The sequence below is a fragment of the Sinocyclocheilus rhinocerous genome, unplaced genomic scaffold (genome assembly GCF_001515625.1).
Source record: "Sinocyclocheilus rhinocerous isolate Xijiao unplaced genomic scaffold, SAMN03320098_v1.1 scaffold18, whole genome shotgun sequence".
Classification (NCBI taxonomy): domain Eukaryota; kingdom Metazoa; phylum Chordata; class Actinopteri; order Cypriniformes; family Cyprinidae; genus Sinocyclocheilus; species Sinocyclocheilus rhinocerous.
Window position 1 is genome coordinate 387,902 of NW_015635050.1, and position 20,687 is coordinate 408,588.

General features: G+C 42.0%; 1 protein-coding gene across 8 annotated transcripts in view; it reads left to right on the top strand.

The window, feature by feature from the left end:
- The window catches only part of znf536 (zinc finger protein 536), a 177,866-nt gene that overhangs the window by 71,470 nt on the left and 85,709 nt on the right, over positions 1 to 20,687 (top strand). For all 8 annotated transcript variants that reach the window (XM_016560711.1, XM_016560717.1, XM_016560718.1 and 5 more), the window contains one exon: positions 12,315 to 14,566. In XM_016560711.1, the coding sequence (XP_016416197.1) occupies positions 12,315 to 14,566 (2,252 nt within the window). The remainder of the gene's footprint in view (positions 1 to 12,314; positions 14,567 to 20,687) is intronic.

Here is a 20,687-nt window from a genome sequence, read left to right on the forward strand (position 1 = left end):
TATATATATATATATACATATATATATATATATATACATATGTCTTTCGGTCCTGCACATATATAAGAGAGCACAAGAAACATAATTGATTTAGTGCTTGTTTAAAGAGAACATAGCTTTTTTAGCCCTACAACAAAAAGACATTTTAAGTCCCCAATGCTCAGCTTTCTAACTTGACACTAATGTAGACTGAAATACACACTGCCAAAAATGCGTGTGACGCTTTTGGTGCGCATATTGTTTCTTTCTTTTTTCAAATGCTAGAATATACAGTGACAGACCTTGATAGGTGTTTTGTTTGTATATCGCTCTCCTGGTTTAATGAGCTTGTTTTCTATTCCGACCCAATTGTCAGTTCGCCTCTACGTTTCCTCTGTCATTCTCTGCCTCTAATGCACTGACAAAGAGAGGTTTTTTTTTCCTCCTCTGAATCAACCGTTCCCTGAATCAAAGCGTGAGAACTTCAGCTGTATACCACAGCAGCCCTCTTCTGCCACACTTCCTCTGTCTCCCTGCCTGTAGCTTGGCGGCTTCCTCCTCAGCAGGGGGAAAGGTAAATCATGTGAGGAGAAGGACTGGGGAAGGGTAGCTGACTGTGACACGTACCTGTCAGCAGGTACTCAAAATAATTGGTAAATGACTGTAGCGGGATGGAGAGGGCTCTCTCTTCCCCTCCTCCGTTTGATAAATATTTGAAGTTGCCAGGCGGTCGTAGAGCGCAGCGCAGAGAGTGGGAATATCACAGAGGTTGGGCTCGGAAAGCAGACGTTACGGAGACGGCGTATTGCGCGGATAATCTAGTTTCGAGTAATACACCTCTAAAGTTAAAAGCTAATCTGCTGGGACTCGATTTTGTAACCTAGCGAAGCAGACCTGCATTTATACCTGCATTAACTCAATTACATAGAGTGTAGGCTTATATTAGATCGACTATACGCACACACTCGCACGGACTACAGTTGGCAGCCCTCTGCCACTCACACACATTAAATGTGAAAAATGCATAATTCTTCATAATTTTGAAACAATGCCATGGAAAGTTCAGTCCGATAATTACTCTGCGGACAAATGTGCTTTAACATTGGGAAATCTTCGCTCCCTGCCAATATTAGGAGCGCCATTGGGCTCTGTTTGTCTGATAATGAACAGTATTCATTTTCATCATGTTCCTTCAACCCTCCTTAACTCCCTTTACACCATAGTCAATTAAAGCCCTCAGGGCCCTTCTGTGCATAAAGGGATATATAACTCTTTTGACATTTGGCTGCGGACATATTAGGCACACCCAGAGCACATTTAGAGTGAATAGCCTTTATAGCACGTTTAAAAGACCTGTTCCAGCTACAGCCAAAGAGGGCGACTGAGGATTGGTCAGAGAGTCTGGCTTCGCTTTACAAGGAAAGGTGAAGACGATGCACCGGCATGTCCAGTTGGAGGCGGATGGAAGAATAAATGGGGAATTGGATCAAGTAAATGTTTTTTGTAGCTTCATTGGTTCAATATTCTGGTGCCCCTCCAATCTGACAGGCATGTTTATAAGATGGTGTTTCAAAGACAGCTGGGTAACGGCAGCTCTGAGACAACATACATGAACACCAATCCTGGCTAAAGGACTTTGGATAGCAAAGCACCCCTTGGTGTAGAGGAAGCGCGTTAGGCTAAAACGAAGGAGTGGGTATACGAGGCCACAGAGGCATGTCCGTAGCCTTTTCCGCTCTGCCGGCGGTGACTGGGGGACTCAGATAGGACGTTTGGGTAATGAGGCATGAGGAGCACGTCCTATCCTCACAGCCTAGCGAGTGCTCCTCCAGGGCTGTCTGGAGCAGACTTGCAGGGTCATGCATGGCGTTCATTGGCATAAAACAGCTAGAGGTGTGAAACTCATCCCCGGGGCCCTTAGCCTCTTCGCCCTATAATGCTGAGTCAACTGAGCAACAGGGCAGCCCGCTCTGATCCGTGGCGCTGGGACGGAATCATTGCTCTAGCATAGGGAAGTCTTCCGAGAACAGACGCCAATGGTTACGGAGTAGCCATGCTGTGCTTCTGAGTCAATTGGCTTGAATTACAACATGTTAAGGTGTTTTGATACCCTCTCTGGCATTTAATAATACAACCGTCCTTTTATGTGGTAGACATAGACCTGTGGCTGTAAAATAAACTAAGTTCAGAAATCAAGTCAGAATTCTGGTGTCATCAGAAATAGCCCAGTCCTTCAATATTCGCCTCTGCCATCTTCTGTAACAAATAAATGTCCTGATACAGCAGCTCTCCTCGGGACATTTCCATTGACATATGAGAATCGGGGAGAAATTTTTGCATCGCTTGCATTCCAAATGAGCCACAGTAAGTGTTTTATGTGGACATTATTATCCCGATATGGCTCTCAATGCATGTAAAAAGGAATGACCCCACCGTCGTGATTTATTCATTCCTGTCTAGGATATATGCATAGGCTCAGAAAATCCTCGATTCTGCTCAGAATGAAGGCAGATATATAATTCATGAAAGCTAATGCATTGTTTCTGTTGCTTCATCTCGTGGCTCTTCCCCCCCTCTCTGCCAGCCTATTCTCTGGCAAAAGGTTGGCAATAATATCAGTATTGAAATGAGAAGTTTGAAAGACGCACCGCTTCCTTTTTATGTGTGTGTAAACTGATTTGAATCACACATTGGGGGCTTACTGAGCGGAGCTTTAAATGTTAAATGGGGGTTGAAGTCTGCCTGAACTAATTTGTAGAGCTTTGCACCATGTTGACATTTAAATGTGATAAGAATAGAAAACTGTATGCCGACCTATTTTGAAGATGCTTTTGGAATACATTCGCATCAGCCGCGGTCTATAATTAATAAAAAAAGACAGGATATGCCCCCCCTCCTCCAACCTTTTTTTTGCACCAGATTTGATTATAATACAACCCTTACAAGGCACAGAATGACAGAAAAAATAAAGAGGGACTAAAATATGAGCATGGAGGGAATTAAGAGGGAAGTGGATAGCACACACCTGGGTTTGGAGGAGGGGTAGAGATTGCATCGGCTGGCTGCTGTGCTATCACATTACCGCGATCCAGCCCCTGTGTTTGTGAGAGCGAGCGGGGAGGAGAGGGACCTCGCCAAATCAGCATGCAAATAACGCCACATTGTTAACTTAATCAGATGCAGGAGAGAAAATATGGAGAGGGGAGAGGAAGGGAGGAGGGATGGAGGGAAGGCAAGATCGAGGGGAGGGGGCTGCACAAACAAGAGTCAGGGTCTTCTGAAATGGCGGAGAGTGAAAGATTAAACCTCTCTACCGATGGGGATGATGTTTGTGGGGTGCCGGTGTCAGGTCCCGTAAGGGGTTAAGGGTGCGTGTGTGTGTGTGTGTGTGTGTGCATTTCTGTTTGGGAGTGTGTGTGTTAAGCAGAAGGCAGAGATGATGGAGGCCTTTTCTTGGAGATATGTGAAGTGTTTCAGACAGGCAGAGCTCAGTGATTGGCTTCATCACAGCCAATCAAGTGAAAGAGACCTGATGATCTACGTCCGTGTTAGGCAACCTAGTGTAACAGGTGTCACAATGGTTCCTAGGGCTGTTTATCGACACGTTTGTTTCCAAATGAATTCAATTCTGATTCACAAGCGTTCAATTTAAGTCAATTACAATTTTGGATTAGCTTTGATTCTATTCAATTTATTTTGGTATAGTTGAGTTACAATGTCCATTTTTCTTACAAATGAAATAAATTCTGTCTCAGCTGTTGCTGTAAATTATACAGGAAAACTTCTGACTTGATACTTCTATGGAAATATACATTTTAAAAATTAATAACAGTACCCAAACATGCTGCAGTTCAATTGCTATTTATTAAAAATATTTTATAATCAACATAGCATGAAAATAAAGTTATAAAGAATAAAGTAAACTTTAAAGGTATTTTGGTTAAAATTATTATGAAATAAAAAATATTTAATGAATATAGAAAATATGTCCGCCTTTTTTTTTACGAAGGATAAATTTCATAATTTTTTTTTTTACTTCTCATAATATCAGTACATTTATGACTGTTTTAATGTAAACCAGCTGTAATAACGCTATAAAAACCTCCCATCTTCTGACCCGGCTGCTGTTTAGCTTCTGACAGCCAAATTGCGCATAGAGGTCACGACCTCCCCAGCAATGCTCATACGGAGATCAGCACGCGAGACGCGCTGGCGAGCGATGGTAACACATACAACATGTTAACATGGCAGCTCGAACCAAACCAAAACAGATGAAGGGGTAATGAGTATTTCTAATTAGCCATACATTTGTTTTGTGAAAACTCCAAACTACAGGCTGCGGTTGTGAAGAGCTGGTAAGTATGCTGAAGTAGCAGCAGATTTTTCTTTCCTGTGCTGTCTGTCTTACGTTGAGCATAATTCGGGACCGATGTATGCACACATGCAGCATTAAACACTGAGTCACATCTCTCTCTCTCTCTCTTTCTCTCTTTTCTCCTTTTTTCTCTTTTATTTTAATTAGCCATGCAACAATTAAAAGATTCACAAACTAAATTGAACCTTGTCTCCCTCTCCTCTCGACTCGATTTCAGCACCTGTCAAAACAACACCCCTTGTTGGAGTCATTATGCAAAACTCATACGCACAAAACCAGCATGTGCGAGAAGAAAACAGCAATTATTTCTGATATTCACTTATTTGGGGGTTACATTGACATTTAAGTTTTCCACAAAGGTAATCTTTGTTCGCCGCGGCTGAGAGGTAGAGAGGGTGTCGAGAGAAAACAGACTGTCACCTTCAGACAGTCAAATAAGTGATTGTGATACAGCTTCATATCGCATTTAGCCAGGTCCTCTTTGGTGTCCTTAAAGGGATAGTTCACCCCCAAATTATGACTTTTTTTCTTCTGTACAACACGGAAGAAGATATTTTGAAAAATGTCTTTTGTCCACACGTTAAGAAGCGAACAGTGCAGGTTTGATCATTCAGAACGTTCTTCAGCATATATTTGTGTGTGTGTGTGTGTGTGTGTGTGTTCTACAGAAAGCATACAGGTTTGGAATGAAAGAGCCTCGTGCCCACCTCGCATCTCTCGGGACTGAGAGATACCGGGAGGTCGTTTTTCACTAAAACATCCTTGGTTTTATGAACTTGTCTTCCTTTCTCTCCCTTTGCTTGCCTCCTCTCCCGTTGACTGCGGGTCACCGTGGCAGCCCCCACCCCGAAAGAGGATGAATGTGTTATCATGTTCAAGGTCACAGAGGGCAGCGAGGAGGATAAGAATGTGTTGAGCTGGCCAGGGGAAGAAGAACGAGGGACTGAGTGAGGAGACGTGTGGAATCTGGTGTGCTGGCCAACCCAGACCTCTCTCAAACTGTGCCTCTGTCTCTTCCCCATCAGTTAAACTCCGATGCCCAAATGCCGCAGGTGGAGGGTCTTGATATATTTGTGTGTGTGTGTGTGTGTGTGTGTTCTACAGAAAGCATACAGGTTTGGAATGACATGAGGGGGAGTAAATTATGACATAATTTACATTTCTGGGTCAGCTATCTCTTTAAAAGTTCAGAGCTTGATACAACAGTGGCAGTTTTGGTGGAGGGGTGTAGCGTTCAGTCCTAACAATGGAGGCCTGATTTTTAAAAATTTTTTTTTTTACGATTTCTGGTAGTATCCATCAGCATTGTCCCAGAGTTGCTGTCCTGAGCAGAAGGAAAGATGATGTAAGGTTTGGATGATGGCCCTTTTGCCCATCGCCACACTGCGTTCATTGTTTTTCGGCTTTTCTGTGCTGAGGTGTAGTCATGCGTGACGGCTGGTTCGAACACGACTCGCTCGGCCTTGCCACGAAGACACATCCCTGTGTTTCTGATGGGACTGCCAAAAGATCTTTAGGTCAGACAGGGTTAAATTATTCTTTTTCAGCCTTTAGTGTCTACCACCTCATGCACAATTGAAATTTCTCCATAGTTGTGGGCGGAAACCACAAGGGAAATTTTTAGAGATGAATCGTCACGTGTTGACCTTTAGTGAAGTATGTTTTACGCTACTTTAGCCTTCATCGCCGGTCACTTGACTTTGTTTCTTTCTTTGTTTGCGAGCGAGGTGAACAGTGTAGCACTTTTCTTTGTAGCTATCCCACTTTTTATGCACAGACCCCCTCTAGCCCACCTCTACAATTTAACAAATGCTCACAGTTATCCATCTTTTTTCCCCTCTCACAGTCTGAGATCTACAGGCAGGAGGCTTGACACGCTGTGACTACCATTGTACCTCTCTCGCACACGCATATACACACATATACAGAGCACATCTGCTGGTCTTCGGGATAATGCTGCACATGTTTAACATAAAGAGAGGCTTTGAGCTTCAGGCCGGCTCTGGATGATGATGAGGATGAGGATGCAGCAGGCCAGGACAATGAACTGTGGGAATTCTTTGGTCTCCCACTGATCTTCCCTCCCCTGGCATCCCAACAAGCCTGTCAGACACACAGGATAAAAGCAGCAGCATTTTTCTCTCTGCTCATCCTTTCAAGGGCTCATACTGATCTGTAGAGATGAGCTGAAAGCTGAACTACCTGTTGAAATGTTCTCTTAAGATGCTCTCAATGACATATTGTGTGAGACAGACACCGGCAGAGACTGAGAGAGTTTTGCGGGCTGAGCTAACAGACGGTAGCTGTGTAGAGAGGAAGGCGACGCAACCCGTGTATTTGTAACTGTAACAATTTGTCTGTGGTGGCTTCGCAACCTATGAACTAGGTATAATTAGGTCACTTACTGTCTAACCACAAATAAGAAAACAACCTGCATCATGCAGTGAGCTGTTTGCTGGATGAGAACGAGTTCGTCCTTTCAGGCTGCATGCGTTTCTTCTGTTTGATTCAGTTTCGGTCTTGTGCTGGGAACCTTTGCTTAATGCCTCATTACAGCCACTAATAATCCAGTTCAGTCAAAGAGCATCGGGAGGAAGAAAAACAAGCCACGTTTTATTGGATTAATTAGAACTATTCTGAAGACCACCTGCAACCGACTAAACACGGGCAGAGAAAGAGAGAGAGACGGACAGATCGGACCTCGCTGATAAACGTGCAATGATTTTAACGATCGCTATCGGTTTATGATTTTGTTGTTGTGCATTTCTGGCCATATTCCAATAGGTGCATAACATGCAGTGCTGTTTCCATCCATTAAATATGCAGCATATGGCAGCCATTTCCAAACACCAAAGAGTTCATTCCTTTTTGTTTTATACGGGGGCCGCTAATGATTTGGAGGAAATAAAAATGACTTTTGCACTTTCTGTAAATAATGATTGATTTATCAATAACGATGACCTCTTTCATAATTAATTAATCAGCTACTGCATAGTAATTAGTCAATGGATTTTGGTCGATAAAGCTTCACAATAACAGAGCAGCTAATGGCCTCGCGATCTATATTTTTATTTTCATTTCAGCTCGTGAATACTTTGACTTCAGTTTGTTTTACTTGTCAATGCCTTCTCCCCCCTCTAAACCACTGTTTTCTGTAAATGTACACATACTTTTCCCAAACAAGGATGCAGAAGGACACCAAAATTATGTTATATCAAGACGCAAAGCCCGAAAGAGCCAGATCTGCTCTCTGTTATTTGATTTAGGGCTTGAACATGCTGTGTAATCTAGAACGTTTAAGGATTAGATGGGTTTTATGTCCTCTTTGAGGTTAGCTGTACACTTAAAAACTCTTTGTTCAGAGTCTGTCCAAGGCTAAAGTTTACTTGTGTGTGTGCGTGCGTGCGTGTGTGTGTGTGTTTTATATGGAACCTTGATTCTGCCCTACATGTTGATTTGCAAGAAGCCACTAGAGGACCAGCTCAAGGACGCGAACGCGCACAGGTACCTCAAGTTTAATGTAATATTTTGTCGCTACAGAGGCCTTAATTTAGTCGTGTTCACCTTGACGTTCCAAAATCAAAGCCTGGCCCTCCCGAAAGCTATCTAGCTGCCAGATAATGCAAAACATATTCACGCACTTTGCAATTCTTACTGCAGGCTCTATCAGAAACCACAATCAGTTCAAATATCTTAGATGCACCTTTGTTTAACGTCAATGCATCACATTTGCCATTTGAATCACACTTGTCACAAAGTGCACTGGTGCATTTCTCATGGTGATATATAGATCATGCTATATGCTCATAACATAAATCGCATCGTGTACTCTCTGGTGTTGAAACCATGGCCCAGCTTGACAAAGCAAAGATAAGAAGAGAAGGACAGCATTCTGATTTTGCCATGTGCACCCTCTAATTAAGATGTGGTTTGCAGAGCTTGCAAAATGAACAGAATGTGATGTAAAGTGAGGTAAAGATAAGACAAAAATCCGGTTGTTTTGCCATGTTGCTTGAAAGGCTCAGTATTAACCACAGACTGTAAAGCTGCATGCCACTGGGCCCTGTGTGACAGTGCACTAAAGGAAGTCTCAGTGGCTGTTCAAGAGACACGGCGGCGGTGCACGCGTTAATTAGAGCACGCTGCTGCTGTTACGCTACATGTGACAGGTAGTATCAGGCCGCTGAGACTCGATCGTTTCGTCTAGCTCTTGGCTAACCCAGCTGCCCCAGCCTGAAGAGAGCGAGAGGGAGAGAGGAGGGGGAAGAGGGAGACGGGGGTCTGGGACAAGGAGCCACCACCGTGTTTGCTGTCAGGCCTACATGCTGTGGGCCACGACTCAATGGCACTGATCCAAATAGGTGAGGCATTAGCATTTCTAACAGAGGAAGGATAGGCACTGAAACTTTGCAGGGCATCCTACAAATGCAGATAACAGAGACGTTCATCACTGATGAAATATATTGAGAGGCAGAACGCTGAAATCTTAAATGTGCTGTAGATGTATGAAGTGGAGTGTTTTAAATTTGCTTCTAGGTATATCTATAAATTAACAACCACATGAAAACGTGAAGAAGCGAATTGTGCAAAGCATTTTTTTCAGCTTTCTTCTGAATTAAAATGACAGTGTATGCATTTTGACAAAATGACCCCCACCCCCAGTCCCCAAATGTGCTTGCTGCTCTGCAAATTTGGTTCAGAGGCATTTTCAGATATGCATTAAGCATGGTGATGTTTAAGAGCAGATGTATTTAGATTTTAATGACTTTGTTTCGTTTGAGATAAGGCTTTTGGCTTGGAGTTTCTGCTAATTATACTGTGGAAAATATGCACTTTACTGATAATTGTTCCATAGTGATGCCGCTCTTAAAGTATTCCCAGTATCAAATTTATTTATTAATGTATTCATTTCTTAATTTATTTATAGATGCTCTTTAAAATATTGCAGACTGCGTGTGTTATTGTTTGTGGGTGTATTTTGTGTCAGGCGTTTTCATTCACATATGAACTTAATACTTTGCCTCTGCAGAAGTGAGTGTTTCTGTGTGTGTGTGAGTGTGTGACACCTCTTTAACCATATGAAATGTCCTTTTTAATCAGAAAAAAAAAAATGAAATGACTTGGGAGCAAGGAAGGCATATTAATGCACTTCATTTGCATACAGTCGTCAGGCGAGGCTATGTTCAAAAACAAACTGGATTCGTCAGTTCATTTCACATTGTTCCTTTGTCTATCTGCCTTTGTTATATGGTAAAGATAAAGAAGGAAATCAAATTGAAGAAAAGGGCAAGCAGTTATCTCTCCAAATGAGCAACTGCTCATCATGCCTCACTTAAATCACAGATTTCTATTGCAGAAGGCATGCTAGCCACATCCAAAAAGGGCCTTGCCTGATATCTGCCAGGATTTGCTGCAATGTCGACAAAAGCAATTTGAACAACTCGCTACCCAAAGAAACGCCAAAGTCATAAGGCGTCGCATTAAACCCAAACATCTCCCAGCACTTTTAGGCCTTTGTCTGAGGACCGTTGCTTTAATTAGATGACCTGGCAGAGCGAACCGTCTGTGATTTATATTTGTCTTGCATTTACTCCTGTATTACATTTTGCTGAATATCAGAAATCCTCACAGAACTGCTTAGCCATGTATAATTTGCAGTGCACGTGCTTACACGCGTGAGTGTGTTTATAACACACCCAGTCTTTAAATACATAATACACCTACAGTTTATTGTTCGCATCCAGATTCCAGCCTTTTTTTTTCTTTTAAATTTCTCAGAGTTATAGCTCTGGACAAAAGAGGAATGGCATTCAGCAGCAGCCCACAGTGTGTTTAGAAGCGACTGGAAGTGGCCTCAGTGTTTTTATTCATGTTGGAGAGATAAGACTTCAACCGACATGGCGTAGGAAGAGCAAATAGCTAAAGAACAGGCGGCCCTTATTAGAGTTCTTATGAGAGCATCAGCAAATATGTGCTCCAAGCCCACTGCCTTCTACTGCAGACTGAGTGTGTGTGTGTGTGTGTTGGTTTGTTAGCCTTTGTGTATTTTTCTCAAGAAATGCGCTTTTTTGTACCAGACCAGTAGGTTCCTTCAACTGGTTGTCGGAATTGCTGCTGCCTGTCAACAAAGAAATCAGTTATTTGTTTTCCTGTGCATTGGGTCATGTGAAAACCATGTACAGGAGCTGTCATACCGCCATGAGAAAAAGTTAAATATAATGTTTCAGCAGCTCAGGTGCTGAGTCATTAGGTAGTCCCTCTCTAATAAGTAAACTGGGTCAATCTGCACCATTTAAAAGGTTTATTAATGACCAAAGGGTGTGGGTTCCTGGCCCAGAACACTTTACCCTTCCTCAGGCGATGAGTGCTTAAGAGACAAACCAGCATGTGTTTCCAAATAATGTGTAGAGAAGAGAAAGCTCTCATCTCCATTATTCTGGACGCAGTTTCCTGAACACCTGCTCTTGCCATTGTCTTTGTTAAAATGACCACAGTGCATTTATTTCACATTCATAATCATGTGTTAAAGCGCATAGCCACTGTTACCAGGCAGCATACTAATCAGCTTAATGAGATATTATACAATATTTTGTTGACCAAAGCAAAATTCACTTCATTGTTTCTGAAGCTTGACCCTGTCAGTTGCAGGGGAATGCAGCAACATCATTATCCTTCCTTAAGATGGTGAGTAGCATGCTAAATAAGCACAAGCTATCCAGATGACAACAGACACTGCTCATGTATTCGTTTTAGGCTGACGGTTCATTGGGCCACTCTGTGGCCATTTTAAATGACTGGGAAGCCTCTGATACTTTGGGAACCCTTTCAATAACGCCAACTGTTGTTTTCTTCTCATCGGAAGCCATACGAGAGAGAGAGAACAGAGAGAGGGAAAAAAAGAAGGTGAACACAGAATAATTTGCATCAAACGTAATGTGCCTCTTAATGGAAAATTACGCCAAGACAAGTGTCGCAGCAGTGAGATAAGGGCTTGTGTTTGCTGGAGTAACCCCTTGGTTTTAAGTGCTATTGTTAATATCATAATTGTAGTATTGCGGTGGCTTCATGACAATACCATTGCTCCGTTTCATTAAGGCGTGTAATTGGAGGGATTCTGATAGGATGGGACCAAGTAGCTTAATTATGCGGCGCCTTGCCGTGTTTACTGGGTAATTATTGCCTCCAAAATTGTGTTACTGTTTGAGAAAAAGTTCTGAGAGTTGCAGCTTCTCTCCCCAAGTGTGAGAGTACATGTAGTACTTCATAAATCAGAGGGAGATGAACTCACTCTTTTTTTTCTTCACACTTGTCACTGAAGTGCAGTCATCGTTGTTAACCATTTCCTCACACCATAGTCAGACTGCTGACACACAAAGGGGTACTCAAGAATGAACTGAATTAACTGCTGTATGGTGTGATTTCCTTTGCCAGACAATGCAGTATATAATCGGAGATGTAGATTCACACAAAAGACTATATCTACTGTTTTGTTTCCACCCCTACACCCACTTTAGCAAAAAATGAAATACCTTTGTGTTTGTGCTAATGCCTAAGACAGACTTGACACTGTGATGCTATTTAACTTGGAAATATGACCTTCACCACACTATACAGTATTTCTAAATGTCTAAGAGAAAAGGTCTTTATTTTTTATGAAATCTGAGAGCAGAGTGGGTGTTCTTCACGAGCAGTTCTCAGACAATGGTGAAGTTAAGATAGTCTGCTGTGACCTGTTCTGTTCAAATTATTGCACGTTTACTCATATTCCGACGTTCCGCGTATCATTTTACTTTCATTGATATATTGTGCAGTATTTCCTGTTGATTGTGCACAGTGATAATACAATATGTTTACTAGTGATGCCTTAAGGCTATAAGGAGGTGTGTGTTGACTGCGTACCTGCTGTTCTATGCTTTTGAATAGTCTACTTAATGCCTGTTTTGTGTCTTTTGTCCTTTAGGATGGAGGACTCTAGTTTGTGCCTTGGTGTATCCTCGGTGGTCTCGGATGCTGACACCCATCTCAGCAATGCAGTACTTAATGGCCGCTACCCAATCAGTCAGAAACTTCATCAGCTGACTGCTCAGCTGGGTCATGCCTTTCCTGAATTACAGAGTCGCCAACAGATCCCAGAGGAAAAGGCAGCCACCCCGATGGATGAGAAAACCCACGCTGCCTTAGCTAGTCAGCCAATCAGCAGTCAGATGGCCTTACTGGCCAACCAGCTTAACCGTGACATGGATGTGGGTGCCCTGAGCGGTCTCAATGGCCGTGTTGATTTGCAGCAATTTCTCAATGGGCAGAACTTGGGAATCATGTCCCAGATGAACGACATAGAAGATGATGCCCGCAAGAACCGCAAATACCCCTGTCCGCTATGTGGCAAGCGCTTCCGTTTCAACAGCATCCTGTCTCTTCATATGCGTACACACACTGGAGAGAAGCCCTTCAAATGTCCCTATTGTGACCACAGAGCTGCTCAAAAGGGTAACTTGAAGATCCACCTCCGCACCCATAAGCTGGGAAATCTTGGTAAGGGCCGTGGTCGCGTACGTGAGGAAAACCGGCTGCTTCATGAACTTGAAGAGAGGGCCATTCTACGTGATAAGCAAATGAGGAACAGCTTGCTGCAACCCTCTCAACCTCTTCCACCCCACTTGGGTATACAGGGTCACAACCAGCAACAGCCTAGCTCTGCCTGTGGCCTGCTCACTCCAACCAGTATTGGTGGCTCGCCTGATGGACTGAGCCAGCCGTCTGCCTCACCTAAGCCTGCAGGTACCAACCTGCAAGATGAGCAAGCCCTCAACCCAGCCCAAGGATTTCGGTGCACTTTTTGTAAGGGTAAATTTAAGAAGCGTGAGGAGCTAGAGCGCCACATTCGCATTCTCCACAAGCCCTACAAGTGTACCCTGTGTGAATTTGCTGCTTCCCAGGAGGAGGACCTCATCTCCCATGTGGAGAAAACCCACATCACAGCTGAATCAGCCCTGGGACAAGGCACAGGAGCTGGCAATGGAGAGAAGCCCAACAATGAATTTCGTTGTGAGGTTTGTGGCCAGGTTTTCAGTCAAGCTTGGTTTCTGAAAGGCCACATGCGGAAACACAAAGACTCCTTCGAGCATTGCTGCCAGATCTGTGGACGCCGTTTCAAGGAGCCCTGGTTCCTTAAGAATCACATGAAGGTGCATCTCAACAAGCTGGCTATCAAGAGCAAGCCCCGTGTTGGTGGAGGAGCTGGTGAAGATGGACCCTCTGTGAACAGCATGAGCAGCCTGGCTCAAGAAGCCCATGCCAACCTGTATTCACGTTACATTTCTTGTCTACGAAGTGGCTTCCTCACACCCGACAAGCAAGGCCTGGCTGAACAGCAGCACCAGATGCTGGCCAAGGCCGGTATAGCTATGAAGGAGAAGGAGATGCTTGGAAAGCTCCTGAGCCCAATGGCCAGCATGGGCCATGGCTTAGGGGAAAATGAAAAGCGCTCACTCTTGGGTTGCCTGAACCTGGTGCCCCCTCTGAAGTCAAGCTGTATGGAGCGCTTGCAAGCCGCAGCTAAGGTGGCAGAGATGGACCCCCTGAACAGCTATCAAGCCTGGCAAATCATGGCACGTGGAATGGCTATGGAACGCTCCTTCATGCCAAAAGAGCAGCACCATGAGGGGCATGGACAAGAAGATGAACTTGCCAGTGCAGCTGGGATTGTTCACTTTGGGAAAGACAAGCTTGATCACCCAACCTTAGGCTCTAGTGATGGTTCCAAGCAGAAGCAACACCCTGATGTCCTTCATGGAGTGAAGACAAGTGGAGGCATGATGCCCATGAAAGATGAGGGTGTAAGCTTTGATGGCCACCGTGATTTCTTGCCTCACCATGGGGGTCTCGGCCTGGGCCAAGGGCTTGAGTACAGCCTGGCTGGCCTGAAAGAGAAAGCGACTGAATGTCCCGACTGCGGCAGAGTTTTTAGAACCTATCACCAGATGGTGGTCCACTCCCGGGTACACAACAAGGACCGTCGAACCCTAGAGGACAGCTCCCAGCATGGTTTGGATGAAAGGCGTGGCTCAGCTAGCGACCCTGAATCTCAGTCCATCAGCCGATCCACCACCCCAGGCTCCTCCAATGTGACGGAAGAAAGCGGTGCTGGAGGCGGACACTCCCAAACGGGCAGTGTGCAGGATGACAGTCCCCGCCCTTCTTCTCCATCTTCAGGTAAGAAAGTTATCAGTTTGTATGTATATATATATATATATATCACAGTGGGTAAGAACAACTGAGGAAGAACCTGTGGGATGCAAATTGGTGTGATGGCCATATCGAGGGGTTTAGATCCATACATAGCACTAGCATGCTAGTTGTGTCTACCAAGGCGGTTTAGTGAGACACTGATCCTCAAGCCTCAGCACGATGCCTATATTCTCTGTGTAAAGTAAATGCTAAGGTCTTTCAGAATATGTGACAGTTGGCCTTTTAAAGCTTTCAAAGTTATCCGTCGACTTTAGAGATCGTTAACAATAGACAGCTAATGCAGTAAAGCCACCACTGAAACCAATGAAAAGGAAGTGAATGCAGTTGCGCTCTGGTATTCTTCACAGTTAGTTCTTTCAGTTTACAGAAAATGGCTGATTGTGATGTTGCTGTTAGGTGGTGGGTAGGTGATCAAATGCGCTAGCAATGTAGCAATGCCAACGTAAATCTGAGCAGCACATTCAGTGCATAACTTTGACAAGTAATGTCACTGTTCAAATAGCCATCAAACACCCTTAGGAGGAGTTAGTGTCTTTATTTACTGTGTTCTTAAACTAATTCATTAATGACATTTCCATACTTTAGCTATCCTTTGGCATCCGTTAAATTTTCCATTAACTATGAAGTTAACTATATAAAAACAACATCCATATTCCATTCTCACAATGGAAAGCCTATGTAGATGTACGGACATGTTACAAGTGATTAAAACATCCTGCTGCAAGGGAGAGGGACAGCAAACCCCGCCCCATCTGTGGAACTCAGAGCTTGTGTGATAAAAATGTATGTTTAGTGGGATTAAGTGAAGCTGCAGCTAATGATTACAGAAGTTTTAAAGGTAACTTTCTCATTCCTTGGGGTGGTACACCACTGTTAAGCAGCCTGGCTTAATTAGGTCACGTCTATGTGATAATCAGTTAGCTTAAGCTAAACAAGACACTAATTAAAGATATACATATAAAGCAGGTCAAAAAAATGAACTTCATTTGCTGGGTAAAATGTGCTTTTAAGTCATCAAAAAAAGAAAAGAAAAAAAAGTGGCTTAGCTTAAGGCTCTAAGCAACTTAATTTCAACAGCAAAGAAGACATTTTTATTTATTCCCAGTCCTTATCACCCTCATGTAGTGAGATGAGTTTGAACATGCAGTGGGCTATGTTTATTTTAATCTAAGGAATAATAACAGACAACCCCCACCCCAATTAGGAATTAATGAAAATGAGAAGAAGATAAAACCTATTTTCTTTACAGAGACTATTAAACCTAAACACTCCTCAACAGAAAGGAGGGTATGTTACGGAAGTAATTATCCAGTGAATTTTAATGCAGGAAGTTTTCTTTCTTTTGCATCTCTCTTACTACTACTTTGAGATTTAGCTCATGGCATTTTATAAACACTTCTCAAGCTTTTGTTAGATTGGCAGGGTATTTGGAATTAAAGTGATTAGTGTTTAATAATAAAAATGTTAAGCACTAACTGAATCATGGGACAGAGAATGAAAATACAATTTATTTATTGATTCGTTGGCAGTCTCATAGCTTTTATTGTACACAAGTAGACCAGTTTTAATAAACACAAATCTGAAAAATTGGTTATGTGATGTTTTGCCAAAGTCACCATTACTTATTTTTTCTCTCCCTCTTTTACCATCTTACCATTTGCATGCTCTTTTGCTATAATCTATTCTCTCTTTCTGTCTGAGGTTTCCTCCAGCTTGTCTGATGGCATTTATGGACATTTTTGAAAACTTGTTGACCATTGTATAAATGTATAAATAATTACATAAATTATTTATACATTTATGTAATTGTAATTATGCAAAATGTATACATAATTACATAAATAGTAATATAATATAATATATGTATGTATTTATTTATTTAAATAATGATACAGATTCTCTGTTGGTTTTACATTTCATATATGGCCATATGTTTTGGATAATTTCATCTTGCTGAAAGATTAACGCTCACCCAAGTATTTTTAGCAGGCTGAAACAGGTTCCCTTGCAGAATTTCCCAATATCGTGGCCCATCCTCTGTTACTTATATTTTAACAAGACACTCAATGCCTACAGCAGTTTCACAGCATGATGCCATGCTACCATACTTCACTGTAGGTATGGTGTTTTTGAAGTGTGGGCAGTGTTACATTCATGCCTCACATATTGTTTTACATTTTTTGGCTGGAAATCTTGGCCAAGTCCAAACATCCTCTCACATGATTCTTGAGTCTGACTTCTTTTGTGCCCCCCTCCCAGATACAGTATGTGCCACCCAGAGGTAGCTGAGCTCATAATGTGAGTGATTGTTGAACCTACAGTATAATCAGTTTACAGCTTCTGAACTTTGTGGCCTGAAACTCTGTAGCTCTGTAGATTACATTCTGGTTTGCACAGTTTTCTAGCATCTGGGTGTTTTGATGTCACTTTTCTCATAATTTTACTTGTAATGCCCACTATATTTTTTCATATATATTCCCACTCCATCCTTCCCTCCCCCCTCTTCCCTGTGCGTGTGAGGTAGTGTCAAGGTAGAGTGTGATCACCAGCTGAAATCCCACGTCGCTGCCCAGCTCAGTTGGAGCAGGCAGGGAGCTCTCACTGTGCAGCGGGCATAATGCCAGCCCCCCTTCTTGTCTTAAGATTGACCTTCAGGTCTCTTTGCTTGCAAGTACAGGGAGGTGTGTGTGTTTAGGGGGGAATGATGCCATAGTAAGGGGCAGGCAGTTTGGCAGATTCTCTGACATACTTATTTAAAAGTATGCATGCACATGCTCAGGGGGCTGTTCTTTCAGGCCATGACACAAAACATGTACTTTACAAACCCTTACAAACTAAAGGTGTGATGTACAGGGAAGGAAGTGTTGCACTGTCTGTTTACCTACTGGTGCTTTAATGTTTAATGCAGCATATCTTTATTAGCCCAGCATTTGTTTAAGGTGGGGAAAATATGAGATGATTTCATTTCTTTTAATTAGCAAGGATATAACAAGAAAATACATGTTATGGCCTGTTTATATATATATATATATATATATATATATATACACACACACACACACACATACATATACATATATACATATGTGTTTTTTGTTTTCATTTTGGGGGGAGGAAGGGTGTATGTTTATGTAAGTATGCAACAGGATGTGGCATGTCATACCTCTGTTTTACTTTTAATATCTTGCACGTTCCTCTACCCCAAAGAGAACAGACTTCCTTTATCATGTGTTGATTTTATTTTCTTTTTTCTTTACCCTCTCTTTAAGGTACGGCAGATTCATCTGCTGTCTCCCTTCAGCAAGCTCACCCAACCTCTAAACCACCTACCCACTGCAATTTTGAGTTAAACTTGAATTACAGTAATCAACAATAACATCTCAACTGTGAAAGAAGGTCGACACAATCGCTTTTGTCTTTGACACTGCACTTGTTTAAACACAGAGAGAGACAGATAAAAAGGGAAAAAAAAGTTGCCTCAGAAATGTCCTTTAAAGGCCTTTCTCCTCTCCTCTCAATAATCAACCTTAAATATGCTTCTTGTGCAATAGAATTTCCAGCCTCTGTACATCTCTTGCACCTCTTTCCTTCTCTCTCTCTTTTTTTTTTTTAGTTTATTACATTTTTCCCTATTCTCTTTTATTTCTTATTACCATTACAAGATTGGCTTGACTGAGGAGGGGATCTATTGTTATTTCAGATTCCGCAGTCTGAATTGGGCTTCATAAACAAGGGGGGTTCATTCCTGATAGTGTTTCTGAATTCATTATTGTGGGACTTTGAGTGACAGCTGAGAGAGAGAGAGAGAGGAAGAGAGAGAGCAATGGAGAGAGAAAAGAAAGTCTTTAACAGAAGCGTACAATGAATGGCAAAACACATCTCTCTCTCTCACACACACACACACACACACACACACACACATTCACTTAAAACTGAAACAAGTGTTGTAAAACATACTCAGGTTTTATTTACAGCTTCAAAAAGCATTCTTTTACGGTGTGTATTTATAAAGTTAGTACACTGACATTTCTCATATCAGGCCCTGTGTGGCACTCATGGTTGCTTATTAAGAATCATACTCCTCTCTTGTTTTTATTTCAAGACATTCTTGAACGCGATTCATGTACTATTAACTTGAGAAAACCAAGTGAAAAAGCATTTTGTCTTTCTACTGCCGGATCTCTGTTGCTTAAGGCTTCAAACCTGCCTTGTCTCTTTCCTCCAGTTGAGAATCCCCCATGTCTAAATATTGTTAAGAAGAAGAGCATTTTAACATGGCAAGGATTATCAGTATATCCCCAGGTCTTTACAGCTTGCCGCCGTTTTGGGCGAAACACTTGCTCTATACAAATTGAAATTGGATTTGCCAATGGATGCCTTAGGTTATAAAGCATGGATATTCATCTAATTACACAATTACAAATTGGAGTAATTACATATGCAGACTTGCTGTACAATGTAATTGTGGTGTAATTAAAGTCGAAATAACCCAAACTGCTATGCAAAATGCACGACTATCCACAGAGACGCAGACCTGTTCATCCTTTCTGACCTATGGCATCAGTTTCATTCAGATGTTTATTACATTACTTGTTCCATTTAGAGAAGGAGAAATGATGCTGCTCAAGTTCAGTCGAATTTAGTTTTTAGTTTGCAAACTACTGCATGTTTGAGTGGTCAGGAACTCATTATATTTGAGATAGTACTTCTAAATGTCCACACATCTGATCTGAAGTCTGTTGTGACTGAAAATATGTTGAAATGACATGAAATAGCTTTTATGAGACAAAAAGAGTATTCCTTATCATTAACGACATCTCTGTCATATCCTCTCTGTCCTCCTCCTCCTCCTCTCTCTTTCTCTGTCTTTAATTTTCTCTTTTGCTCTCCCAAATCTTTAAAATGAGGACAGACTACATTTCTCTCTCAAGTGCTAATTAGGAACTGTAGACCTTGGAAGAATTATGTCAGTGTTTATTCCTATCATTCACCTTCATTATAGTTCGCACCCTCTGCCCTCTCACCCAGCATGCATTTCTCTCTCACACTTTTTTTTTTCCACACTTTCCACACACTCGTATTTTATTTGAATGTTGCATTCAGTCTTCCTATGCATATTCTTAAGCTCTGTGTTCTTTCTCTTAAATCCGTCATCTCTTTTTGAAGTGTAATAATTAAAAAAACAAACGTCATGGTGTGTGAGAAAAATGTTATTGTACTGCTTTATTTCAGTACAGTGGGTCAGGACTCTGGTGTCTTTAAATGATAAAAGTTCTATTCAACATGCTAATTGTCAGTGTGCTCTGTTGATTGACGTGTCTTAGATAAATGTAGACTTAGTATTTTTGTGCACGCTTGAACAATAAAAGGGCAATTTATTTCCCCTTAGCAGCAGCTCATTTGATTTCTCTGTTTCGCATGCTCACTTTTTCTCTCTTTCCCTTGTTATACTCTGGCTCACCTTTTCTTGCCTTTTTCCTCCCTTTCTCTCAATTTGTAAATATTACCCATAGTGGGAATTAGCATTGCTTTTTTCCACTATATTTAAAATTCCAATTGTATTCCGAAGTGTATATGAAAGACCTTCCGTGAGTGTCGTCTCTCTGTGCTCACCGTACCCCTGTGAGGCTATCAACAGGCAGTCCTTATGAAACATTTATCAGTCTGTTTTATGTCTTAATGATCCTGTTAGGATTCCCCGCTTGGTTATGGAGACAACGGCGAGCTATGTACCGCTCAGAGAAAGAGAGAAAGAAAAGAAGAGAGAGAGAAAAAAAGAGAGATGGTGCATAAGCCGCATGCAGTATACCAGATTTTAATTCCGTGTCTTTGCCAAAACATTGCTTACCTTTGCATACAAGCCGCCTTGGCAGGGCCGTGCTTTTTCATCACTCTTCATTTTATGTTTTATGTTTTTATAATTAAAACATAATATTTATCTTTCCCCAACAGAAGGCTGTCGTACTGGGGGAGGCAGAGAGTTTGAATATTAATATTTTAAATGCATCAATACGACGTCTTTCAGCCGACTGGAAAGGTGTCATCACTTTAAATGAGATAATGGGGTCTTGTATACTATTAAATG